Source organism: Pezoporus wallicus, unplaced genomic scaffold (genome assembly GCF_028554395.1).
Source record: "Pezoporus wallicus isolate ANWC-B61680 ecotype Strahan unplaced genomic scaffold, APGP_CSIRO_Pwel_v1 contig_161, whole genome shotgun sequence".
Classification (NCBI taxonomy): domain Eukaryota; kingdom Metazoa; phylum Chordata; class Aves; order Psittaciformes; family Psittacidae; genus Pezoporus; species Pezoporus wallicus.
Genome location: NW_026642654.1, coordinates 7,424,307 through 7,451,648, shown reverse-complemented (window position 1 = coordinate 7,451,648; position 27,342 = coordinate 7,424,307). Strand labels below are relative to the sequence as shown.

General features: G+C 42.2%; 3 protein-coding genes across 4 annotated transcripts in view; 2 read left to right on the top strand and 1 right to left on the bottom strand.

Annotated features, from left to right (window-relative positions):
• Positions 1 to 5,901: 5,901 nt before the first annotated feature.
• On the bottom strand, positions 5,902 to 11,034 carry CMPK2 (cytidine/uridine monophosphate kinase 2). Its single transcript, XM_057431773.1, has 5 exons — positions 10,816 to 11,034; positions 10,608 to 10,722; positions 9,577 to 9,778; positions 8,131 to 8,364; positions 5,902 to 6,249 (listed from the first exon to the last, which is right to left on the bottom strand). The coding sequence occupies exons 1-5, from the start codon at positions 10,909 to 10,911 to the stop codon at positions 6,129 to 6,131; spliced, it is 768 nt and encodes a 255-aa protein (XP_057287756.1). The 5' UTR covers positions 10,912 to 11,034; the 3' UTR covers positions 5,902 to 6,128.
• Positions 11,035 to 16,823: 5,789 nt separating this feature from the next.
• Positions 16,824 to 22,445, top strand: RSAD2 (radical S-adenosyl methionine domain containing 2). Its single transcript, XM_057431769.1, has 6 exons — positions 16,824 to 17,178; positions 17,343 to 17,504; positions 17,975 to 18,204; positions 19,899 to 20,048; positions 21,529 to 21,561; positions 22,115 to 22,445. The coding sequence occupies exons 1-6, from the start codon at positions 16,827 to 16,829 to the stop codon at positions 22,277 to 22,279; spliced, it is 1,092 nt and encodes a 363-aa protein (XP_057287752.1). The 5' UTR covers positions 16,824 to 16,826; the 3' UTR covers positions 22,280 to 22,445.
• A 3,523-nt stretch (positions 22,446 to 25,968) lies between these two features.
• The window catches only part of RNF144A (ring finger protein 144A), a 68,370-nt gene continuing 66,996 nt past the window's right edge, over positions 25,969 to 27,342 (top strand). The window contains exon 1 of one of the 2 annotated variants that reach the window (XM_057431771.1): positions 25,969 to 26,122. The gene's annotated coding sequence lies outside the window, so the exon portion shown is untranslated. The other variant, XM_057431772.1, reaches the window with a different exon arrangement.

Genomic DNA, 27,342 nt, shown 5'->3' with positions numbered 1-27,342 from the left:
CAATGTTAAATAAAGGTACTTCCTTTGAATTGCAGTTGCAGATAAATATGTTTTAATTTCCTATGCAGAGCCCACATTCAGATGATTTCCTAGCTGTCTGCTCAGTGAAACTCCCACACAGAAAAAGGAGATGCTTTTTATGGTACCTTGAGAGCAATTTGTTGCACAGATGATGCATCCATCTTCCAAGGGAGGCAGCTGTAATTGTAAAGCAGATGAACTCTATTGATGAACCCTTTGCTGTGTTACGAGAGTCATATGGGAATGGTGCCAGTAGCTGAGGAGCTGTGCTGTTACAGGGAAGCAGAGTGAGACCCAGTTAAAGGCTTCTGATCCCAAATACCACAGCTAAACCCAAACACAGTTCAGAAGCTGGGAACTGCTAAATGAAAGTTAATTGTAAGTGTTTTCCCTTCTTTAAAATAGTCTATATTCCATTTGCCAAAACAATCTCTTGTGGAAAATGGAAAAGCAGAGCAAAAGTCATGTTGCTTGGGCAATACACATATATAGTACACAAAAATAATACACAAACTGTATTATTAAGGAATGTCTATATAGCTCATTTGAGAACAGGCACACTTAGGTAATCAGCTCCAATAAAATATTATTGTAGAGTGAGAAAGATCAAATGAAAATATTATCATAGAGACACTTTTGCCAACCCAACAGAAATATTGCATCCTATTTTAGAGTGAAAACTAAAAACAGTTTTAAGTTGTTTAGTGATTTATTTCCTTGGAGGGACGAAATGGGTATCAAGGTTGTCTGAAGACTGTGTTGCCAGCACTTTAGAATTCAGGAGGGAAAGGGAAGCTTCTGAGAGCTGCAGTCATGAACTGAAGCATTGACCCCAAAAGCTTACAGGCTGGGAACAAGGAGCACATGCAACTGGATACAGACCAAGCTTCAGAAACAGCAGTAGCACAGTATCTTCTATGTGTCAGTACATTGAAATCTGCTTGCATTGGCCTGTCTGATTCGTTAGCATGGTGCATTGTTACTTACTGCCCCAACCTCATGCAAGTCTGCCCGATATCACTAAAGTCAAGGAGGATCCTCTCAAGAGTGCCCGTATCACCAACAAAAGCCTCAGAGGCACTGTCCCAAAAGACTTACAGCTGTAGGATGTGGTCTAGGTCCTCTACAGAAGCTGTGTCTTCCATCTGTTCAAGAAAAGATGTGCCTGGTGGATTATAGCATCTTTTGCAAAAGAAAACTGGAAGCCCAAGCAAGTACACAAACTGCACTAACCTTTCACCTGTACAGCTAGCCCCAGGGATGGGGAGATCAGCAGAGACAGTAAATTAACCCACTGGACCTCATTCCGTACCTGCCACATGCTTAAAGAAGGGCTTTATCTGGCTGCCTTTTTGCATAAGTAATCAGCTTGCAGACATAGCATTTTTTGTCATATTTCTCTTGCGTTAGAACACATGATATGCGCAGTCTCTACGGTTGAATAAAAGGTCATGACTGACCAGCTGGTAGCACAGAATGCATTTTTACACTAATGGCAGGGTATTCTAGCTTTTGTTTCATATTGCAATAACTGCATATTTACATAAACCCTACATCTGTTTAGTTAAATTAAGCCAGAGGCTGATGATCTTTGTCTTTACAAAAGAGCTGATTTAATTTTATTGAACTTAGCTTTCCATTTAAAAGATCAAAGTCAGTGCAGCCCCCTGCAGCAACAATTCAGTCTTATGTGTTCCTTCAAATGTTCACATGAAGAAAATAGGGGAACTGGGACTCAGAAAGCTAATGAATTTTAACAGACAAGTAGCAATTACTCATTCCAAAAAAAATAAATAAAAATGAAAATAAATAAAATAAAAATAAAACCTCTTTGGGGCCTTTGTTTATTCTGGTCTTGATGAGAGAGATATTTTTCCTTCCACCAAAGTGTCAAAGTCTCGTGGATTTTCCTGACTCCTGCCTCTGAAACTGTCAGGAATTAATAGTGGAGGCAGCATGCAGATTTTTTGGCAAATTTCTAGAAGCTGGTAAATACTATGGGGAAAAGACACTTAAGAAAACTGGTGAAGACCTGGCCTCTCTAGCTATAATGTGTTAGTTCCAGGCACTCTGCACAGTGAACACCAGTTTGCATATAAGGTTGCTTGTTATCTCTACTGAAAGTAAAGGTAAAAATCATGACTATGAAACTGTATCTGTAATGGAGATAAGACATTTCCTGTGTTCTGAAAGAGCCTGTATGTCACCTCTGAGCATCTGACTTAGGGGAATTAGTCTTTTGTTTTGCAAACTTTTAATTCCAGGAGAGGAAAAGCTGAACACCAGCCTTATATTTCACTCCTGAAGTTTGGTATTTGCTTACAAGTGGTTTCCTCGCCTCTCCAGCTGTCAGCAGCACTTACTACTCAAACGCTGGGTGAGCACCATGGCTACACCCCATGCTACAGCAGGATAAGGCCAAACACACACTAAAATCCACTCTTCCTGGCTCCCTTCCTGGGGTTAACCCCTGCAGGCAATGTGAGAATAGTGACCAAACGGCGCTGTAGCACACTCCAGGTTAGCCCTCCATCAGGACACTGAGGGTACTGAGTCAAAAGTCTGTTTTGGCTCCAGGAAAACGTTTCCAAGAGGTACATATTGCTACTGCATTACACCTATGTAATACATCCTCATTAGCATTTCAACTTGGATTAGCAATGTACTTTTGGAGCATTCCCCCTGACCACCCTTCCTCACCACGCTTTGCTTCAAGTTATGAAACTGCCCTGACATCTGGGAACTGGACTCCATCCAGACAAAGCTAACCCAAATCTGGTGTAGCATCGCACTTACTGAGCTACAGACGCTAACATGAGACCAGTCAATGTGATCAGATTAGAGCTGGTCTGAAGTAAATCTCTGAAGTACAGAGGGCACACTGGGTCCCCTGCGCCAGCTCCTCTGCGCAGCAAATTTGTCCTACTTGTTCCAGGCCACCAGCTAATGTATGCACAGCCCAAAGAGGCTGCACTGCTGCTTTCTAACCCTCTCACTGCTTAAATAGGTGAATAGTGCCATTTTAGGTACCATATGGTATCCCTGCAGGCCTCCAGCTGCCACTCTGCAGATCAACAGCTTAACCAAATGTCTCGTGTCATATCTGGCAGCCCAGCGCAGGCATCTCAGATACCTTAGGGACACAAACTGGCTGTGGATGTCTATGTTTCGGCAACTGAATACCATTTTATTGAAGTATCTATTCCCCTCTAGACCAAAAACAATAGAAGCAAATGAGGTTAAAAATTATAAATAAGGTGCTTGAAATACAACGGTAAGTAAATAAATAAAATAAAATAAAATAAAATAAAATAAAATAAAATAAAATAAAATAAAATAAAATAAAATAAAATAAAATAAAATAAAATAAAATAATTGTAGAAGTCTCTCTAAAATCCTTGGAGACTTTTTTTAATAACTAAAATGTACAAAAAGCCTAATTTGGGCCAATATGTGTGTTATTTTGTTCTTCAAGAACACCTGAACTTTACAAACACCATTTATTGTTCAGTGAGGGCTAGATTCACTGAATTCATCAATAAGAAGCTCAGAATTAAGTTTCTGTGTGTGTACTTTACTAGTCTAACACCCCAGATGCTCTGAGGACTATAGCATCAGGATCTTTACATGATCATGCCCTAAAGCTAAGTTTGTACTCATAAATCAGTAAGTTATCAATTTACTAAATTTGCTGGGGTCATAATAAAAGAAATAGGCTTTGGCATGTCCTCTGCCTCGAGGATGACTGACAGAGAGCAGCCTTCGTCTGTGCTAGCAAACACCTGGGCTTCAGAAGGGGCTGCCCGCAGGTGAGCAGGGATGGATGCTGTAGGGGCTGGCCATGCTCAGGATTCTGTGGCAGAGGCTGATGGCCACCAGCCGGCACTGTGTCATGGGCTAACCTCCTGGTCTTACACAACAGTCACTCTCCAAAGCCTCAGAAAAATTTACCTAGAAATAGCCTAAGTTTCTGAATCCACGTGGAAATATTTGGAGCTTCAAGTCTTCTAAGTGCTGAAACCAAAATCATGCCCAGCAAAACAGTTTCTAACAAACACATGAAGCAGGCAATGCTCTTGCTGGGCGTGCAAAGGCCAGCATTCATGTATTCCTGCTGCTCCCTCCGCAGACCTGCCTGCATTTCAGCAGCCAGTGACAAACCTCACATTTCCTATAAATGTAAATTAAAGTAAGTGCAGTCTTTTTAGATGCTGTGGACAAAAATGGGGCAGAAATGCCACAGAAAAGGGATGTAAGGGAGTGATTATGCACATTAACATCCTGCCTGTGATGCACAACCTATTGAAGACCTTTAATTCTTACAAAGACGGGAGATAGGGAACATTGTTTTGGTCTGCCTTGTTTTGCCATTCTGTTACTCTGACTAAGTAGCTTTGGATTAAAGAAAAACAGGGACTGAACATATACTGCCTATTTAATAGTGTCTGATGCCACTTGCATATATATCATCAGCACTATTTTAAATGTAAAACTAGACTTTTAAGAGCTCAGCATCAAAACCAAAACAAAACCAAAAAAACAAACAGGCAGTGTGGCTTCATGTGCAAGTTTGCATAAAGAAAAAAGGCATTTAGTGGCATTTCTCAGGCCAAGTGATCTCTCATCTAGAAAAGCTAAGGCTACATGGCGTTGAAGTCAGGCACACTGTATCCTCATTGTCCATGTGCAGTGATGCCGTCTATATGTGAATTTCCTATATCAAGGACTGAACACCTGAATGCTTCCTAATTTCTAAAATAAGTGGAGCACCTCCAACTATGTATTTTCAGTCTACATGTATGGCAAATCCCAAAGATAATATTATACAAATAAGACACAAAATACAACAGCATACATTACTAGTATGTATAAATGTATTCTATTAATAGCATATAATCATAAACATGAAACAGTGCATGAATAAAACATATTTTTAGAAGTTTTTCTTTCTGTCACCTTGGATCTACAGATTGGGTATAGGAACTGCAGTACTGACTTTTATTTACAGGACTGATTCACTGATAATTGCACTTGTTTAACACAGGAAAGTAAGTAAAAATAATGTTTTTAATAAAATTTACATTTTAGTTATTTTCTTTCCAGATCTGCAGCTAACTTCTGACCCCAGAAAGGCTTATCCATATGTTTAATTTTACACTTAGGAGTAACAATAGTGAAAATAATGCACATAAAAATGAGCCTTTGCAGAGCTGAAGTCGTGACAGTAGCCTGCTTTCACATTCAGCATGCACAAAAACCCACCCAAGAAGGAAAAGGTGAAGTGAAAAGGTACAGTCATTCCCACTCTCCCGCATTCTCTGCAGATTTTCATTTCACATTCTCTCAAAATAACACAAATTGACATTAACAAATATTAATAGGATAGATAAAATATTTCGTAGGAAAATAATTCAGCAACCATTTATAGTCCTTTTTTTCTTTTTTTTAATTTCAGGTTCTTCTCAGGCCTCTGTTTCTAATATGCCAGCATATGTTTCCCTCTGACATAAATCGATATTTCAGTTGCATGTGTTGACGGGCTTGGACTTTACCAGTTAGAGGCCTAGATGCTCACTGGCCCTCACTTAAGGTACGTTTTTTCCAGTACGCCCATCATAGCAACAGCTGCTCATCCTTTATTCCAGTAAGCAACACTGGGCCACTGGATTGTTTCTAAGTGTTATGTTCATTTTATTGTTTATTGATGGATGACATTTCAGCTTCTCCCTGCTGCAGTCCAGTGAATCCTGGTACACGATGGATGCAGGAACAGGTTTTCCTGGTGATGAAGATGCAACATGATAGTATCTTGAAATGCCACAGTGTTAGAGAGCACTCTGAAGTACTTTGTACATAACCCTAGTATGTTTGTGGCTTTACTAAGAATGCTGAATAACAGGTAATATTTTGCCTTTTACAGAAAAGTATAGTAGGCAATGGTGAAAAAGATAATCTGTACAGATTATTGCTGACAGAAGAAAGAGATTTTTCTGTGAGACAAAGCACATCACAGTGCATTTTCCGGTACTAAACCCAGAGGAGTAATAAAAAGTATCTCTGAATTGCAATAGACAGTTGTTTTAAGTGGTATTATGCAGAACTTGCTTTCACAAAGCACAGTGTTTCTTAATTAGCTGTAGCACTGTGTTGAGAACCTCTTCCTTGGAAGGACTGGCATCTACCTCTTGGCATGAAGGATTCACCATCCTTCTGTAGGACTCTTCAACTCTATTTAAAAACAAAACAGGAGAAACAAAACTTCAAACTGCAGGGATATGAAATGGCATTAGTCATCAGCCTTGGAAGAAAGTGTTTGCAATGCAGAGAAAAGGGGAACAAAATCTAACATGAAGCTAAGAATGAAATCTACTTCAAAGACCAATAAATCATTAGTAACCATTACAATGCAAACCTCAAAGCACATAGTTTCTTTGATGTTGATTCCCAGAGCTCTATCCATATTCACATGGCATGGCACTGAAGAATTAGTTTCTTTGCAGCTTAACACTGCTGTATATATATATATATATATATATATATATATATATATACATATATATGACTCTGGTCTAGCAGTACAGTGGATAGCCTGCTTCTAACACCTGCATCAATTTATCCAGAGCCCACTCAGGATCCCCTCTCTTAACTATATGGCATGGCATTATGTGAGTGTGTTCACTGACTGATTTCAGCTTTACACTGCATTACAGAGTCGACACAACATTCAACCCTTTTCTCTGATCAACTTTGCTAACTGGATGAATACCAGGATGAAATACAGGGTGAAAACCTCCTTACTTAGGCTATTCTCATAATGCAGAACTCTCCCACATTTAGCCCATGAGGATGTGAATGAGGATGTGAATGAGAATGTGAATATAATTTTCTGTGTTCACACAATTAATAATACCAAACGTTCAGGCCACAAGTCATAAGACAAATCAAGCAAGATTCTGGATGTTCTTACCTCCAGACTGACATAATTAACTAATAGAAATAATCAAGGGCTTTCTGGTGGGAATAAGAAGTAACAGAATTAAAATATGAAATATTCTTAAATGGCAGCATGTTTCCTAGCTCACCTATCCCTCTGCAGATCCCACGATATAAACCATGTGTCCTCACAGAGATTCTGTCAGAATTAAGCAATGGATATTTTTAAAGTATGTCATCACCTGAAATTTTAAAATCCTACAGGCAGACTTCAGCTTTGTTACTTGTAGGTATGGACACTGACATTCAGGTGTCTATACTGAGCACTAGATATTTAAGTTTCCACTGCAAACAATGATGATCTAATTGATAAATTTGGCAGAGCCTAGACAGCAATTCAGCACACCCTGAAGTAGGAAATCTAGAGTGCAATTCAGTTGCTTAGGCAAATGTGTCTAGTACTGCTTGAGATGCTCTGGACTATCTCATTCAGCTGGTCCAGAAACGTTCACGGGTTCCGTATCACATCTGCCAGCCTCATGCAGGTGTCTCAGATCTTACAAAATGGCTCTAGATAGTTATGCTTAGATCACTGGGCTCCAAAAACATCTCAAGTCATATCAAATGGCTCTAGACACTTATGCTTAAACCTCTGAACTCCAAGTGGGTGGTAAGCTGAATCACTTTAAAGGCTCCATTGAATGTATTAACTATACTGGGACCTGGGACACTTAGCACAATTGAAGACATCTACAAGAGGAGATCTAAACTTTATTCTTTTAATCTGATGCTCAATTCCAGATTTTTCTGGGGAAGCTATATGTTTCAACTTCTTGCCCCACAGTTCTGGAAGTTTTAGGTCGCTCTCCATCGTGACCTCAGTACAAAAGGTGCTGCAATTAAAGCAGCAAGTAGCAAAATACAAGCATTTTTAACTCAAACCTCCTTTGCAAGAAAATGTAGTTCTTCACCTGCAGCTTTAAAACACTTCTAATCAGAAGTGACAGAATTTACCTTCTTGGCAGCCATGAATCCTTTCAAAAAAAAAAAACCCAACCCAATCCAAAAACTTAGACATTGGAAATCCTTGTCCCAGTAATGTGAGTGGGACATTTGCTACTCATCCCACAGGAGCCATGATTGCCTCCATTGCCTCTATTTCTCCTTAAAGTGTACCTTTGGCGAAACAAGGTGTTAGCTTCCAGTTCAGCTTCCTCCTTTGTTTTCTCCAGGCCTCGACGCTGAAGTCTCCGGACTCGCTCCTCCGGGTCAACAGTCAGGAGAAGAACAAGATCAGGTTTAAGCAGATCGCCAGGCCACTGGTACACCTCATCATGAGCTGGTGGAAGATCCTGGACTTTCCCATTTATTTCAGTGGCAATTGTGTAGGCAGCTGTGCTGTGCCAGTACCTGTCAGGAAAATACAGAATGGAAGGAGAAACTTTAGACAGGACATTAATTCTTCAGCAATATATGAGACAGGTGTCACTATAAAGACAACTGCAATAATGATGACATAGGTGACACTGTGATTTTGAAGGGAAATGTTCTGTACTATCAATTATTTCTTAATTAATTAATGGATAATGAGTGACAATACTCAATGCAATTAATGTGAATTATTAAGTAAAACCTATGGCAGAAGCTACGTTTTTTGCAGAGTGTTCCAGATGCTCCTATCGAAAGAAGGTCTTCTCATACAATGAGAGGTCAAAAGAAGAGTTATATGTCAAAACTCAATACCCTGAGCCCCCTTTTTGCGGTTTCCATCCTACTTCATGCAACAGATTTGGCAGAGAACATTCAGTCTTCAGCTCCATGTGAATGAAGACAGAATTTATTGATGGCTATGCATTTCACTTGCATTTAACATTCCCACCATGAGGCCCTGTATTTTATATATTTATTTATGTATTTATCTATTTATATATAAATATTTATATATTTTTGAATAAAACCCACTGAAATGTAACCAAAATTTTGGTTAAAAATAGCTCCCACACAGATGCAAATAACTTCTATGTACATGTGCTGTGGAGGGGCACTACAGTACATTTACTGAAACAAACCAGGAGTGCAAACTGTATGTGGACTTCATGTATTAAGAGCAACATCAGAGCTGCCTACACAGTTAGTGAAAACAAGAAATAACATAAACAAAACCAAAAAAGTAGGAAGCATATTTCTGGCTTTACATCCTCAAAGAGTAAGTCTACCTAAAACTCCATAATTCTATCCTACCTGTATCTCAGATGCATCTAAGAGTTAGCATTGATCAGGAGCCCTCATCCTTCTTGGGCTTGTCCCATGGCCCTGGTTTGGCTCAGGCTGCACATCCCATACCTCCACTATTCCTAACAGAGGATGCAACACTTTTCATTGTGTCCTAAAGCCAGTTATGAGTATTACACTGATGGAAGTCCCATTCTTACTGTTATCATAAGTATTAATCTTTAGAAGATTTAATATTTACCTATATGCAAAGTAGCATATCCCCCCCTCCAAAAAAAAAAAAAAAAAAAGAGGAAAAGAAAACCAAAGACTGCCATTAACAACTTCCACCTGTAGCACTGAACAACTGTATGATGCACTGCTATAAGAGGACTTCTTAAATATACAAACCTGTCTACGACCACAGGTGCCTGAGTGGACACTTTTGCTATTTCTGAAGCAAGAATGTAGTTGCCCGCAGCATAAAATGCCCTTCTAATGGGTGCTGGCTCATCATCAAATACTGCCCTCCACTGGCTGATGCAAGCTGGTGGGGACCTCAGCAGAAAGCCATTCAGGGTGTCCTTAACAGACTGGGTTACAGTGGTTTTGCCTGCATTTACAGAAGGGAACATTTGTTATGTTACACATCAGATACAACTGTATATCCTTTAAAAATTTAGAAATGCTCCTATCTGTTCACTTGAAACACATGCTCTGACACCCGACTATGTAATCTGAGTATCATGTGATGAGGTTTTCAGTGGGAAATGATCATGAGTCTGGTTGCAGGAACTATTACTCCACTTCCTCCTCCCAGGCCTTCCACCTCTCCATCTTATCACCTTTCGGTCTTCACACCCTTAAATGCACTAAACGCATGGGCAGTTCTCTATATATCCATCTATTTCTACAGATACCCATTTACAACATTTTTCTAGGCCACAGCTCATGTGGATGTTGCCACCCTGTCAGCCAATATTTTCTTCTTAGAGGGGATTTTCAGCTTTCTTTAACTGAAAAGTCAGAAAACAGTTATTCAAAGGCAACAAAAATCCCTGCCTGAGACAAACTGCTGCCAGCTTCCCAGACTACCAATATTTTACTTCGTTTATTTAAAAATCTCTCAGGTAAAAGTATGTTTCATCGTTTGCACAAGAAATTTGATTTCCTGTACTCCACTCTGTATTCTTTCATTTACTTGGATAAGGAATTCATGCTCTGAATGGGAATTAGCATAGATTGATCTCTCACGACTAAAAGAAGACAGGCTGGTCTTTAGTAATTCTTTTAATTTAACCTTAATTAGTAATTCTCTCAGATCTGTCACAGGTTTCCAGGATTTTCTGAATTGCTAAACCCTATGCCTGGCTGAAAGCCACAGCGGTCTCTCTTTCCAACAATTTCCCACCTGCGGTATTTCAGCCACACGCTGCTCCTACCTGTGGCGTCCAGCCCCTCGAAAACCACGACGGGAAATCTTCCCTTCTGCTGATGCGCAGGGCATTTCTCCAGCAGGTCGAGTAGCGCTCCGGCCTCCGGGATCCGCTCCGCGCACTGCACGGAAAGAGACGCAACCCTTCGCACCCCTGCCGTGGCGCCGCCCTAGGCAGCGGGCATTCCCGAGCCGCGGCACCGGCGGGGGCTCACCTCCTGCAGGCGGTCGCGGACGGCGGAGGCTGCGGGCGGCAGGGCGCGGCGGAGGGGGTGCGGGCCCGGCGAGCCCGGGGCGCAGAGCCGCAGCATCGCCGCCGAGAGCCGGACGGGAGGTGCAGGCGGCGGCCGCGCGGCCGGGAATCGAAACTGCCCCTGCTGACGGGGAAAGCGGCTGGAGAGGCCGGCAGGCAAGAGCCGGCCCTCGGAGGGGCGGGATTTTTGCGGCCCCCTCCCGCTTTACTGGAGTGAACGGGCTCGGTCTCCGTGAGAAACGGCTCTGTGCATGCATAACTGAAACTGAAAGTAGAAAGTGTAAGTCTTAGCCTCGGGATCTGACCCATTCCACCCCTCATTCCCCTCCCGAGCAAAAAAAAAGGTCACATTCCCATGGTCTGCAGTGGCTGAACCATGGGGTCTCCAAAATAAAACAAATAAACAGTAAAATGCATGAAAATAATAATTAAAAAATCACAAATACACTCTACTTCTTCAGTCTGGCCTGAAGAGACAAGCAAGTCATGAACCCAACGGAACTCTTTTGCTGTGTTGCAGTGCCAAGTGACACTGAGCTGTGAGGACATTATTCCTAATTAAATCCTTAATAGTAAGACCAACAGGCTCAAACAATTTTGGAAGTAAAAGTACTTTTACAAGCCTGTGGTGTTTTCATAACTTGGTGATGGCCAGTTTCAGCTTCCATCTGCTCAGGGACAGGAGCTGGAAGGACTTGCCAATAGCCATAACACTTGCTTAGTTTCATGTCAACTGCTACGAATAATGTTGCCCAAAATGTGGATTTTGAGTTTCAAAAATATGTAACTTGAAATGCAGGAGAACCTGCACCTCTTGCAGAATCCTATTTCTGCATTTCAGCAGTTCGGAAACTGCCACTTAGAGATATCTAAAGTTAAAATTCTGATACAATTTCTGAAAGAATATACTCTACAAGCAAGTACAATCTGCAAGAAATTCCTCAGGAACTTGATGTCTTCCTCCGGCCAGCTCAAACAAATATCTTTTGCTTAGAGTTTCTGCAGGGAGAGGGGAACAACTGGTAGGCAGTATTAGTGAGACAGAGATCAGCTTACACTAGTCGGAAACTACCCGTGCTGAGGAAGATGGAGGAAGGCTGGGCCAGAGCAAGAACTTGAACACAGCCTTGAAGGCTCCTAAATACACTCTCAGAAGCAGGTACCAAAACTGGCACTTTTTTAAGGCAAAGTATGCCCTTTTTTATATCTGAGAACTCCTACGTCTTTCCACATCACTCCAATGGCTGTGGCAGCTGGGTATGGATGCCAGAAGACACAGTATAAAATACTATTCATTATACAAGATGCCAATTGATGGTAATATTAAGCACATATTAATATGCACTACTGAATCAGACCAGTGGCTCTTCTCTCCCAATATTTTGTCTGGCAGAATGACATGCTGCTCAAAAGCCTGGCATATCCATGGTCTCTTCTAGTTCTTATGCTCCTATAGGATCCACAGTCAACAAATTAGGAATGTTCAACAGCACATCTTAATCTCTTCCTTTTAGCACCTATTTATGGACCCTTGCTCATCCATCTATTTAAATCCCTTTCTGACTCCACAATACAGTCTAACTCCATAAACCCCCATGGTCTCACATTCCAGCAATGCACCTCTTGCATAACACCAATTTTCTTTTATAAGCTTGAAACTCATATTCTACTTGCTTCAACAAGTGCCTCTTCTAGTAACGTTACTGACTTTGGGGATTAACAGTTCAATACTTGGTCTATTTATCACCTTCATGATTTTGTAAAACTCATTCAGATTTCCTCTTCAGCTTTTTCATGTCAGAAATGAGAGTGCCTATATCTTGAAGGCAGTTGATTCATCCCTTAAACATTTATATAGAAGAAAAACTTCCCTAACTCTGTGAGGTCCTTGATGAGATGTGGAGACCTGAACTGTACCACTAGTTAAGGTATGGCTACAAATACCGAAGTTTCACAGAGCAGCGAAACAATGCCACCTGCCTTGTTCTCATTACATTTTCTGGGTGATACTAAGCTTTTTGTTGACTTCTTTTTTTCTGCTCTCACAGAGCCATTGATTTCAGAGGGGTAGCAACAGTGACTCCAATATCTCTTTCCTGAGATCCTAGTGCCACTGCCAAGCTCAGCCCCTTGTATACTCAAGGTTTCGATTATTCTTTCCTATGTGCATCTCCTTATCTTTCTCTACACTGAAGCTTATCTGCAGCTTTTCTGTTTATTCCTTTTTTGAGGTCCAATTGACTTGCAGCCAAGTTTCTTTGCAAAAGCATTTAAAAGCTGTCCGTGTTCCTCACTGACCTGTCTGGTCCCTTGCTCTTCATTTCAAATGTTTTCCTGATGCCACTCTTGCCTTTCCCCTCCCTGCTGTCTAAATGGAAAGAGCTGGCTTTCATTTTCTATTTCCCCTCCCACTGCCTTGATACAATCTTGTTTGCAAGCATTCATGAGACAAGTCAGTGGTGCTTCTTATTTATAATATGCTTATGAGATCATTTATAACAGACATGTGATGTCTGTCCTCCTGGCTAATTACTTAAAAGTATCTTCTTGCAAGATTTTAGGTCTTTCCTATCAGATTATACACAAACAGTTCAGGCAAAAATACAGGAGAAGAGAGCTGCCTTTTATGTCCAAGACAAGTTTTTGTATTTAAAATCAGTGTAGAGAGTATGAATGTCTTGAAATTAACTAATGGGAAGTATTTTTCAGTTTCTTCACAAGGGCTTTTATAATTTTATCTTCTCCATAGTATGAAATGATGCTGAAGAGCAAATGTGCAAATTATGTGAAAAACACTGTTCTGGAGCCTCTTGACATCTCTGAACGTTCACTGTGCTTGGACATAGTTACAGGGAAGAGCCATATGACCACTGAAAATCTTTTTGATCGATCCAAAGTGGAAAAAGAGGAAAAAAAACCCCAAATTAATCAACCTGTCACTTTAAAAAATGTATCTAAGTGCATAGCCCTATAATGTAGATAAATAGCTGAGACAAAGGCAGGAATTACTTATGTTTGAAGGCCCATTAAATGCATAGGTACAAAAACCAGACACAACTAGAACATAGCTGTTTTCGTGCACAACAAGCTTTCAAGAACACCAGTAAAGAGCCTTCCAGTAAGGAAAAAGGTCTGGGGGTAAAATTATAAGAACACAGAAGTTAGTATCATATTAGGCCAAGACACCCTCCTCTTCTGCCCACTGTTGGTGGCCAGTGCCAGATGTTTGGAGAAGAGTATGGAACAAACCCAGAAGGATCCTTCTCCCAACATCTTTTTTGCCAAGAAAGGTCAGACCAGATGGTCCCTGAAGTCCCTTCCAACCTGGTATTCTATGAGTCTATGATTCTATGATCTTGGCCCAGATTCTAGGACTCATCTCTTTCTATGCTCCCTGAGCTGGAGATCACATATATACCACAAAGGCCCATGGTGGGCTTCTTTCAAATGTGCCTAATCTGTGTATTTATATTGTGTGTTTCAGAACGTAATTTACATGTGGGTTTTAACTTTGTCTTTGGTAATTTTCCCTGGATTGCATCCCAAGGAGGAGTGAGTCACTGCAAGTACAAGCTCCTTGACAGAATCCCATTTATGGTGCTAACGGGGAAGTCATCATTTCCAGATGGGAGTGGATCAAGAAATAATATATTAATCAAATGCTAAAAACTACATCTGCCATTGCATGACTTCCCTGGTTGTTCTTGGACCATCTGTGTTCATCAAAGGTGATATGATAATGGCTCTCTGTTAACCTTATTTGTATTACTGGCTCATGTCCTGAATTTGCTTTCCCTAGGAGCTGAGGCACTGTGCAAGGAGATCAGGGCTGAGGCTGCATTAGGTCTAGGTCACTGGCAGCCTCAGTGTATCTTCTGCAATTCCCAGCCTTTCAGAATGTCAGGAAAGTTTCTGAGACAGGGTGAGCCAGAGGAAAATGTGTTACCTGCAGTAAGATCTCTACACAAAGCTATACGCAGTGCTCATGAACTTGGTGGCATACATATATGTACATATATACACACATATATATACTCAGTCACAACACAGTATTTCTTGAGATCCAATATTTGCAGTGTTGAGATTGTCTTTTAAGTTCTTATGCTCATCAGAAGTATTCCTAGGAAAAGTTTTCCAGTTCATAGGATGGAGAAAGGCTGTAATCCCTACATCTGCATTGGCTCAATTTTATATGAACAAAAGTTAGAAATGAGGTGAGAAAGGAATTTGAATTTGGGTCAAGAAGATACGAAATGGGATAGAGTTACTAACATACAGCAGAAGGGATGTATGGAGAGAGGGGGAAATGGAGCATAGCAGTCTTTGCCAAATTAATTGAAACACTGAAACAACCAAGAAGCAACTTCAAAGTCAGGTTTTAGTCTCAGCCTCAAGGAACTTGAAGGGCACATGGATAATTCCTCCCATGGTTACTCACTGCTGACAAGCTCTAAGACAATTCTGCAAAGCCTGGGGAACTGAGATGTTTCCCACCATGTTGCATCATTATACATTTGCAAGGTGGCATTACCGGGGTTAGACACAGCAAAAAACCTCCCATCCTGCCCTATGGCATGAATGCATTCCAGTAAGAAACAGCTGGTAGAGATAACAGTATAAAATGGCTGAAGCGAAAAAAACAAATCCTCATTATTCACTGACCCAGGCATTATTAAGCCGTAGATCATCTCTAGGAAAGTTAAGAAAAGGTGATGGGTATTTAAGAATAGCAAATGACAGCAGTAATAAAAGAAACAGTCTTTATTCACAAGCAGATTTTGTTTCCCATTAAAGTTTGTGAACAGGATGAAGCCAGTTCTGATACCCCTTTTCCAAGGGGAAAAAAAAGAAAGAAATCAACATGAGGACAAGACTCTCCTGCTACATTAGCAGTTCTGCAGGCCAATGGAAGTGAGTGAAGCTCCTGTTTAAGCCTGCCATAGCCAACATGCAGTTGGTGTTGAGATTTGAGTATGGCAGCAATAGAAACACTAAACTGCCCATGCAAGAAAGAGGACAGAGTGGCTGAAGGCAGTGTGAGGCTGAAAAGCCGTGGAGGACTTCTGGGTGTCTAGACCCACTGGGAGTGCTGATAGCAACTGGTGCTATGATGGGCGTGCTCTTTCTCCAGCAACGGCTGCCCTGCCACTGAGGAATTGAGGAAGCTGGGAACTGGCAGCTTAGTCTCAGTCTCTCCTGGTGTTACCATGAGGGGCAGCCATCTGCCCCACCAACATGTCAGCTCACAGAGGTGCAAACTTTTCCTGTTTTTAAGGCTAAACCTATTTTCAGCTTGAGGTGCTTTAGGCAGTATCAGAGACCAAGAATTAAAGAACCTTCATGTATTTTCTGTTCATGAATCTGAAGTCCTCAGGCTCCCTAACCTGGAGTGCTCTGCAATGCAAACCTTCTTAAACTTAGGAGAGCTTCTGGCTATCTCTGAGAAAGATGAAGCACAGTTACACAAGCTCAGCGTTCCCCCTGCTTCACGAGTCACACCGGTTTTGACCCCAAGAACTGAAGCCACGCAGTCCACACACATTAAAGGGGGTACTTAGATGCTCGATGTGCTCAGACCATCCACCAGCCTGCGCACCAGCCGGGTTTCCTGATGGCACTCAGTAGAAGAGATAAGGGGCTGGGGCAGAAAAGGGAGGGGATAATGTGGGTGTAGCACAGCGAGAGAACGAAAACATCGATTCCTGGCCAAGTTTCCCTTCCCCGAGAAAGGAAAACGAAACCGGTTGCTTCCCCACGCCCCAGAACGGCGGGATGGGGCGGGAGGGGACGGGGCCACCGTTTTTTAAGCACTGAGCGACTGGCGCTTCGCTGCAGCTTGCGAGCCGATCCGGGTCGAGCCTAACAGAGCCGACCCAAGCCAAAGCAAGCAGAGTCGAGCCGAGCCGAGCCGAGCCCAGGCGGGTCCAAGTAAAGCGCAGCGCGGAGAGGAGCGGAGTCAAGCCGAGCAGAGAGATGCAGCTGAGTGTGCTATACCGCCTGCCGCTGGCGGTAGCCCGGGCGGTGCTGGCGGCGCTGCGCGGGCGGCTGTGCGCGTTGTGCTGGAGCCTGGCTCCCCTATCTCGGCCCCTCTCCCTGCCCCTACCAGGCTGGCGGCTGGTCTCGGCCCTCAGCCCCGTCCCCCCGACGGGACCCCGACGGGAGCGGGACGACGACGACGACGCGTCCGTGATGCCCATCAGCGTCAATTACCACTTCACCCGGCAATGCAACTACAAGTGCGGCTTCTGCTTCCACACGGCCAAGACCTCCTTCGTGCTGCCCCTGGAGGAGGCCAAGAAGGGGCTGGCGATGCTCAAGGAAGCAGGTGAGTTCAGCGGGGTGATGAGCGGCAGGCCCAAATGGCGTGTAAAAAGTTATCCCTGGGTGTGCCCCTCTTCATACCGCTGCGGTTGCGTACAGACAGCGAGCGGAAGGAACGAGCAACAGGTAGGCTGAGGTTCATAGCATCTTTCTTTGGTCCTTTTCTAGGAATGGAGAAAATAAACTTCTCGGGAGGAGAACCGTTTCTTCAGGACAGAGGGGAATTTGTAGGCAAACTGGTCCAGTTTTGCAAGCAGGACTTGAAGCTACCAAGCGTCAGCATTGTCAGCAACGGCAGTCTGATTAGAGAATGGTGGTTCAAGAAGTATGGTAAGGAAAAACTGCTGTGCAGAGAAGCACTGGTGGGGTTTGGGAGCTCCTCAGGGTTTGAGAGTTCCTTTGGGCAGCCTCAACAAAAGATGGGTTTTGATGCAAGTGGGCGATGGTTTAGTTCATTTATAGGTTAATTTATAGTAAATGCAAATCAAACTTAAATACTGGTGAAATATTGTTGAATGTACATTTTCAACACAGGGAGTTTGTACTATTGCCTCTTTGGTATAATACTATAATAAAGTAATAGCTCAGACTGTCTTCATAGCTGAGGACATGGACACATACACACGCAAAATGTCTGTTTTGGTGCTGCAGCTGTGGATTTTGTGGTTCATGTGGTGACTCCACAGAATTCTATTTTCAGGCACTCTGTGACACATTGCAAGGAAGTGAAAATGGGCAGAGTCCTGAGAGCTTCTAACTGAGGGACTGAATATTAATCAATTTTTAAAACTTATTTTCAGGTGAATATTTAGACATCCTGGCAATTTCATGTGATAGTTTTGATGAGAATGTCAACATTTTAATTGGCCGTGGTCAAGGAAGGAAGAACCATGTGGAAAATCTGCATAAGCTGAGACAATGGTGCCGAGAATATGCTGTTGCTTTCAAAATAAATTCCGTGATCAACAGATTTAATTTTGAGGAAGATATGAATGAGCAGATCAAGGCACTCAATCCCGTGCGCTGGAAGGTAAGAAAGTAGTGTATATCATAGGTTTCATGTTCAGAAAAAAAATAATTATGAAGTCTTGGAGTTGTCTGAACCTCAAATGACCTCATGCAGATCTCCAATTCCAGCCTGGGCTGCTGTTAGTGGACTTCTTCTCTGTGTTATGTAGTGTTGAGACAAGTTCTGTTTCTTTCTGCAGTTAAATGGAGCCTAGTATGTCAATAATATTTTTTGTTGTACTGGAAATTACTATTTCAGTGTATGTAGATCTAGGGGGTTTTATGATACTAAAAATAAGATAGAAGGTATTTAACATTTGAAAATATGTCATGGTGCAGAGAAAATGAGGAAAAGTGTACAATGATACATTAGAGTTAAAACATCCTTAGCAATATATAAGTGTACATTAGACATTAATGTTCTGTATTAGTGTATTAGAGTATTAGTGGTTAGTGTGCATATATTACAACTCCTCCATAACTGGGATGAGTGGCTGATACCCCAGAGTGCTGTACACACTTCTATTCAGAAGGATCTAGACAGGCTGGAGAGATGGGCAAAAAAGAACTTTCTGAAGTTCAACAAAGGTAAGTGCACCTGGGAGCCAACAGGCATAAACTAAAACAAAGGAAGTTGCACCTGATTGAAGAACATATTAACTGTGAGGGTGACTGAGCAGTGGAATAAATTGCCCAGAGATGTTGTGGAGTCTCCTTCCCTGGAGATCTTTAAGACCCATCTGGACACAATCCTGAGTAATGTGCTGTAGGTGACCCTTCTTGAGCAGGGAGGTTGGACTAGATGATCTCCAGTGGTCCCTTTCAGCCTCAACCATTCTGTGATTCTGAGATTATATTTCCTACTCGAAGTGTATGAAATACATTATCAGTTTGAAAATGGGTAGATATACTGTGACTTATAAATATGGGGGAACTTGTCGAGTAATATCATATTATTTGCTTCATGAAAATTGGTATACACACATGATTTCCCAGAAAAAAAAAATAAAAATCTGTAAGTGAAATATTGTTCCTACTAAAAGGGTGTAAGGAAAATATGACATGCATCATAATATTTTATCAAGCTTCCTGGCCTACTTTCTTACTGGGGTTACAGGGCACGTTTATGGCAAAGGCACCTTCCCCCCCCCCCCCGCCAAGTCTATTCTGAATTCCTGTTTGAGGACTTGACTTTTAGAAGGAGGCTGTTAAGTAGACAAACTGTTACATTTTGTTTCTGGGGAGTCATCCCTATCTTTCCTATGACCATCTGAAGCTCATTAAACTTACAGTCACCAATCAGGTTAAAATCTTGAAGAATAAAGATTGAGCTGATAGTCTGCACTGTACATAGTACTTACTGGCATTTATAATATAGCCATACTATTTGAGGTTCAATCAGAAGTTTATTTGAGCTTTGATTATCTGTGCCCTTATTAAGACCAGAGCAGTTAAGATTTCTGTGGAAACCTGATCAGGAGCCATGACTGTGTAATTACGTTTGGGACTATGTAATGTTAATTTGCTTACAAACAAATCTTCACTGTACCCTTCATGTAGTATTCACTTATCACAGTTTCTGAGAGTGTGGCTCCACTGACAGAAAAATTAAAGACATTGCTACTGAGACAACTGAAGGTTTTTTGCCAAGATGACAGTCTCTTATCCTCAAGGCAAGTGGAAATAAAATCTTAACCATGTGCCTTCTGTTTTCAGGTATTCCAGTGCCTGCTCATTGAAGGGGAGAACAGCGGTGAGGATGCCCTGAGAGAAGCAGAGAGATTTGTTATTAGTGATGCAGAATTTGAACAATTCCTGGATCGCCACAAAGATGTCTCCTGTTTGGTACCTGAATCTAATCAGAAGGTAAAATTGAAACTGTCCTTTTGTAACTTTATTTTCAAATAAAGTTGGAAAGATGGAAAGGAACGAGACACTTTCATGGCAGTTAACGCTTTCCCCATTAGCGTTGGCTTCAAAGAGACACGGTCCAACTTTGTCAGCAAGTAGATTTGTTATGGTGGAAGCTGAGTTTTTCAATTTTCTTTAAGGATTTTTAATGAGCACAAAGTTATTAATAGAGGAGTAAAACCTCGTTGATCTCAGTCCTGCAGAAACTAGTGGGAGTCCTCTCACAGTGTTGTGTGGGCCTTTTCTCAGTGAGGTAGATGTACACACTGAAACTGGAGAAACTGAGTTTTCCGCAGCTCAGAGATGAACTCTAAACAGTATTTAAGCCATTTGGAATTGAATAATTCTTCCACACCAGGGCACAAGGTCCTGAAAAAGTTGAATGTTAATGTAAATGCACTTTATATTCCAAGCATAGTTTCCTAATAGAGATTCACCATGATGTTATGCTATGAAAGTGTCTCTGACCTGCAGGAACTAAGATATCCCAGTCAGCATTATATTAGGTACTGAGGAACAAGAACTAGTATTTTTGCCTGATACATCTTACTGGTACTCCCTCCCACAATAAAATCACCTTTTAAAATTGTCTATCTGAACACCTTTGGACTACACTTTCAGGCTCTTTGTTCAGAAGTAGATTTCTGTTGCTATTACAGAGCCCAGCAGTTAATTTGATGAGCTGCCATCCAGTTTACATTAGCTGCAGTGAAGGACATCAATGCCTAAGGGTGGAACTCATGATATTTTGTAAGATGACCCTATATATGAGGAGAGCTAAAACTCACTGTTAAGAAAGTTTATGAACTGAGTGAGGAATTACTAAATTGACCCAAGCGAAAGAATTCTTAAATCTCCCATTGAGATGGGAGAGATGTTCCTTTTCCTCCCCAAAGATTATGATTCTCCATTTACAGTTTACTTCTTAATGTATGGAGAGCTCAAGTGAGGAGGCTGAGTTGCCTCTACTATGTAAGACATACAAGTGGGACTGTACAATCTAGCATTTGAGGCATTTTGTGATCTGGGAGATTACCTTTGTCTGCTGTGTAATAATTAAACATCCCAGCTTAAATGGTCACTTTATTTGTTTGGAATATTATATAACCATTCCTGTATGCAAAACTGTGTAAATTCTGCTGGTATAAAAGTTAGTAGAAAAGTTGGGTATTATTTAAAACACTTTTATCCAGTTGTGCACCCACATTTCAGTTAGACACTTGAGAGGTAATATTCCAAGAGTTACTGGTTTATTCATGAATTAAATCATGATAGCAATCCTGTAGTTTATTTCTATAAACTTGATCCAAGCTCACTGAAACAGTGGTAAGATATTACCTGTTTCAAATGATTAATAGTTTGTATTGTCCTTGATGTTTCACGAGAATTGAATTTTGGTTTGTACATTAATTTTTTTTCTTTTGGTCTATTACAGATGAGGGATTCGTACCTCATTCTGGATGAATATGTAAGTTTTTGTTTGATACTTGGTATTTGTATGCTAATATGTATGTCTATATAACAGTGATAACCAAATCAATTTACTGTGCATTCTATAAAATAACTTACCGTGTAGTACAAGGAACAGATGTAATATCTTCCCATCAAACATATTAAGAACTTAATAGTAACTATGACCTAAGGAGAAATTGCCATTGGGTTTATATATAATCATTGCATCACAAACCTTAAAGTGTAGATATCTGTCTTTGTAGGATGTCTTTGCTGTTTAATTTAAAAATACAGAACTCATCCTGAAAGTTAAGTTTCAAGGAGCCTGCTTAGTTTACATATAACTGAAGAGGAAACTTTTAATCTTTAGCAATTATGCTAAGGCTTTATTCCTGCTGAGATGTGTTGATGTATCTGACTGCAAGCTGCTGAGCTTTCTAAGGACTAAGTGAAATTGTTCATGCACTTATGCAGGCTTTCCTGGCATTAAAGAGCAACTTGTTTAATTCTGTAGAAAAATTAAGCTTTTACAGACTGACTTTCTAACATCTTATCTATTGATGTTCCAGATGCGTTTTCTGAACTGTAGAAATGGACGGAAAGAGCCTTCCAAGTCTATCCTAGATGTTGGTGTAGAAGCAGCTATAAAATTCAGTGGATTTGATGAGAAGATGTTCCTTAAAAGAGGAGGAAAGTATGTGTGGAGTAAAGCAGACATGAAACTGGACTGGTAACTCAATATACTGAGTTAGGGCAGGTGCATTATGTAAAGAAAATGGGTGTATGTATATGTGCCTGTATATATATGTATCTAATGCTTTTAACTACACTACGTGTATTGCACATACTGCATACACAGTATAGTTCTGTATGTGAATGTGCTAAATATTTTAGAACGTAGACTATGTTCTTATCCATTGTTTGGTTGAACATTACCAAGTAGCTTGAGAGCTTTCATATAAACAGATCTCTGAAATCAACTTTCTAGTCCATTGTATGAAGGACTTAAGGGCAAACCATTAACATAATGTCACACAGGAAACAATTTTAAGATAATACGTAAGTGTGCATGCCATAAAACAAACCAAAACACACCCTAATGTCTAATTTATTACAAACAGCTTTGAGAATGGATAAGTGGAATTAACGGGGAACGTTAGTCTACTTCGTTCATATGTAAAGGTGGATTGCAGTTCCTCGCTAGATCACAAGAGGGCCAGCTGGCAGTCCTAAGGAAACCGCCCTCGTTTTTGGTTTTCTGGCAATTAATTTTTGGTTTTCTGGCTTTATAATTACAGTTTTCCAAACTTAATTAGTTCCCCCCTCCTCATGCTCTGTATGAAGGGTATGGGGATAAGCACTGCACAAAGCCGAAGTGAGCTGGCACTACTCATTCGTCCTGTCTATTGCACTCAATGCATGGACTGTCTCATAAATTTAAATGTTTGCACCAGCTGGGAGCCAGCATGCATTAATATACCATGTAGAGAAAAAACATCTTCTTTCATTTTTCTGATAGTGATAGTTAATTTTTTTTCCGCTATTTTTGAGAGGAATGTTTTGCATTCACCTAAATGTAGGGGAAGGTGCCTAAGTAGGAGCTGCTACTTCTGAGTAAAGGAAGGTGCATCTCTGAATACACTGTGAATTTTTTTCCATTTATAATTCCTTCAGTTTCTATTTTTACTATCCTAACTAAATATACTTTCTCTGGTGCTCTTTTGTCTCCTTGTATTTTGCATTTTGCAATCACAACACTTCCTAAGCACTTACAGTTCAGTATTTTTTTTCTTGCATTAATACTAAGTGACATTTAAAATGTGGCCCACACACATTAACCCCACAGTCTTTTGGCAGCTCTTTCACTGACCTCAGTTGGAGGTCTGCCTGAGTAGCGAGTATGGGCAGCACAAATTTATGTAGCTGGGGTTTGATTTCCTCTGCATTCCCATTGCTCAAATGTTAAACCCAGCCTCTTTCTCAGCATCTACACTGCATTATAGAAAAGAAGCATTTTCCTTTGCTACTGGCTCAGTCCCAGCATGGGGAAAGATTTAGTGCATCAATGTACCAGTAAATCTACCAGCTTGCTGCTTCTGCAGAAAATGCCAGCTGTATCACAGCACACAGATGCGAGGCACACAAACTCCCATTCAGAACCAGAAATCCTGCCATTCTTTGCTTTGCATTTTACTCTATAAAGGGCTATTCTTTTGGTGCAAGAGATCCTCTGTGCCTACGGGGGAAGCTGTAAAGTAAACAAACTGGAGCTGAAAATGTGATAATCCTGTAAATAATGTAAAGACATTGAAGATGGCTTTTATCAGAATGTTCTAAGTCCTTCTTTTCTTAAAATCTTAAGGATTTTACATTGCCTCTTGTTACCAAACAGAATTAAGATAAAGTTGCTGCTCTGTGTGATACTCTTTTCCAAACAAAATGGCAGTCTTGTACATTGGAAATTAAGAACTTGCATAACAAGTTTTGACAGACAATCACCGTAGTTAATGAATAGCTGTCAGTATTTTTTATATATACAAAATTAATTTTTTTGTGTAAAATCTCAAAAATGTTTTTGGCTACAGCTTGGTTAACCTAGGTTTTTTTTTTTTCTTTTTTTTTTTTTAAATCTATAAACACAGTTCACATTGGACCAAAAATGGACTTTAGGCTTTCAGTCTGCAGTGAGGCCTAACTTTCAGCATAGGACTAGAAAATTAATACTGAATTTAGTACAGCTACTCCCAGGCTTAGAGAGTACATGTACATTGTGACTCTTAAGGGTTATGATTTGAATTTAAGTCCTGTAAACACAGATATGCTTAATTGCATTTTCGTGTGTAATCTCCTGGTACTGCAGCCAAGTGCTTGCTAAAGATGCTGAAGTGCGAAGGAACTTTTACTGTATTTTGCTAATATTATACAGCTGTTCATTTGTAAAATTTGTTATGAATGACTGTTTGGGAGAATGACCTCAGTTGCAATTATGAATATATCTTGGGTAATGAGTAAAACTGTCATTTAAGATGCATTTTAAGATGCCCTCTTTTTCATCATGAAATACATTTCAATGTCACAAATGATGGAATTTTTAAATGCTGTCGTATTTCACTTTGCACATTTCAATAAATATATTTTCTTAAGTTTGTCCATATTATTACTATAATTTTTTTATATAACCCAGAACCATACTAGCAGAATGTGTGACTGCATGTACAAGAGAGCTGTAATTCTGGGTGCAATCTGTAGTTAGCATAAGGGGCTGCTTGCACGGTGCCAAGGGCATCTAGGCTGAAAGGGAGAACAATAGCGGTGATTCTCCTTGTGATGAGCAGCATTTGTTACAAGTTTCAGTGGACTGGGCTGTGCTGGGAGAAGATGGTTAAAACACCTTGTGCTGTTTGGATGACAGGTGTTACAAAAGCCACAGCTATCCATAAATATCTGAGGACAAAAATAGATGATCTGCTATGGTAAATAAGAGAGAAAGGGTAGTCAGTTTAGTGGCATAAAGACTTTAAAGCTCATCAGTCTCCAGGCTGCAGTATCAACTCTTGTACTAGGCAACCTGAAATTGAGCTTTCCACGGTAATCGGTTGTGTGTGATGGGAGGCTTAGCTTTTCATTCCCCCTTGCTTTTGACATCTTTATTCCTGGCTATTGTAGTGGAGCGAGGGTACGCAGGAGCAGAGCTGCAGCCAGATGCACTACGCCTTTTGCGATCCCCTGACCGTGGTGCTCCCCGGAGGCTGCTGTGTGCTGTCACCCCTGCGATGGGTCAGGCAAGGGCGTCAACCAACCAGACCGCTCCTTACTCATCTCCCCATCTCGGGGCTCTTCCTTTTTTGTTACCGCGTGTTACAGAAGAAAGCCCGTGGTTGCTCTATACATCAACCAACAACGGGAAAGCAGCTGGTTTTGCTGAGCATTGCTTGCAAAACAGCCATGCCCATCACGGTTTTCTTACGTTTACCTCCTTCCTTTTCTTGACAGCGAGGCAAACCCTTCTGCCCTCCTTCGTAAAATCAATCTCCCATTGTTTCTCTCCTGCCGCTGAAAGATGTGGTGGGCCCGGGTGGGCGTCACACTAGGGCAACCGGAGATGCGAGTCCTTGGAATAAATCAAAACAACATGGGAAAACCGGCGGCGCTGCGCGGCTCTGCACGGCTCGGCCCCCCCAGGGAGATGGCTGCCCGGAGCACACAGGGAACAAGCCCGGCGCTGCCAAGAGGGAAATCCCGGGATCCCCGCGCCCGCCGGGCCGGGAGGCTCTCCCCACCGCTGCCGCCAGGGGGCGCCGCAGTGCCCGACGCGCTGGAGCGGGGCGGCTGCTTCAAAGGGGGCGGCGGCGGCGCGACGGTTAATGGCGCCCGCCCAGCTGCGGGCGCGCCCGCCCCCGCCCGCCCTCACCACACCTCCTGCGCCCCCGCAGCAGAAAAGCCCGGGAGCGGCGCCCCTCGCGCGCACTCCGGCCCCGCGGCGGGGGGGACACCATGCGGGGGGCAGCGGGATAGCGCGGGGTGTCGCGCGCACCTTCCGCGGGCCGCCTCGCCTCGGCTGGGGCTGCAGCCGCAGGGTAAGGTGACCCGGGCAGCGAGCGGGCTGTGAGGGGTAGCCGAGCGCGGCGGGAGGGGCGCGGCCGGGAGGTGGGGGCTCCTCCGTCCGCCCCTCTGAGCACTGAGGGGTGGCGGTGTCTTTGCCGCGGCGGCGGGGCAGCCGCGTCCCCTTAGGTAGAGGGCTCTGCCTGCCGCTTGCCGCACACATGCTATCGGCGGGCTGCGGGCCTCCCCCGAGGAGCGCTATGAGCGCAGAAACAGCGCGGTTCCCGCTCTGCTGTGCCCCTTTGCCGGGGAGGTTGCGCTTCATGCGGGGCGAGTGTGCCGGTGTTGGGAGCGGTACCTGGCCGGGAAGGGTGCTGGCGGAGATGCTTGCCTGCAGCGGGTGTTGCCGGACACGCAGTGAAAACGCTTCCTTGGGCTCGTGTGTTTTATGGGCTGTGATTGCCATAAATGAGCTAAAGCCTCGTCAAATGATCTAGTGCCTTGGGGTGCAATAGCCGCTCTTGGAGAGGGTGAAGGGAAAAGGGGGTGTGGATTGACATCTACAGCCGCCGTGGTCAGATGCAAGTGAAGTGTGCAGTTTGAGGATAGACTGGTTTGCTTCGGTTGCACCGGTGGGAAAAGTAACAGTAGGACTCGTTTAGGTTTGGGGTTTTTTGTTGGGTTTTTTTTTGGTGGTTGTATTTTTCCTTCCTTCACTGTGCTGAAGAGATGCTACCGTTTACTTTTTTTATGTGTTGCAAAAAGGTATATGTAGGAAAATAAGGTGGTTCCCCTACTCCCTGGATCTCCAGTGCCGTTTTAAACCAAGGGTATCTTGTGCCTGAAAAATCAGGCCCTAGGATCACCTTGTTTTAGTTGCTTCTATCGAGCTGGAATAGGGAGTGTCAGTGGGGCAGGCTGGTGGAATAAGATAGAAGCTGCTTGAGTTTCCACTGTGTTATTGGAAATACTGTAATTTTTATCCTGGAACATATTATTCTGTGTTTTACAACAAGCATGAATGATGATTTATATATAGATCCGTTTGTTTATATTGTTCCCTGTGTAGCCAAACAACTGTTCGCATTGTGAAATGGATTGCTTCATTTTACATCAGCTTATCAGTGCTGACCCAGGAGCGGCCACAGCTGAAGTCAGTGCTCTTGGGCAGAGTACTACTGGAGAGATTACACTGGTACTGTAAACTCCTGGTTACTGGACTTTGCCTATGTGTGCTCCTCTTATAGGCCTGAGA

What these genes read in the sequence shown, in the direction of transcription:
- CMPK2 (XM_057431773.1), bottom strand. Translation starts at nt 10,911, where the DNA reads ATGCTGCGGCTCTGCGCCCCGGGCTCGCCGGGCCCGCACCCCCTCCGC. An exon ending in CGAGGGGCTGGACGCCACAG is followed by an intron (nt 9,779 to 10,607) that starts GTAGGAGCAGCG and finishes CTGTAAATGCAG; the next exon opens with GCAAAACCACTGTAACCCAG. An exon ending in AACACCTTGTTTCGCCAAAG is followed by an intron (nt 6,250 to 8,130) that starts GTACACTTTAAG and finishes GTTTTTAAATAG; the next exon opens with AGTTGAAGAGTCCTACAGAA.
- RSAD2 (XM_057431769.1), top strand. Translation starts at nt 16,827, where the DNA reads ATGCAGCTGAGTGTGCTATACCGCCTGCCGCTGGCGGTAGCCCGGGCG. An exon ending in GGCGATGCTCAAGGAAGCAG is followed by an intron (nt 17,179 to 17,342) that starts GTGAGTTCAGCG and finishes GTCCTTTTCTAG; the next exon opens with GAATGGAGAAAATAAACTTC. An exon ending in TCAATCCCGTGCGCTGGAAG is followed by an intron (nt 18,205 to 19,898) that starts GTAAGAAAGTAG and finishes TTCTGTTTTCAG; the next exon opens with GTATTCCAGTGCCTGCTCAT.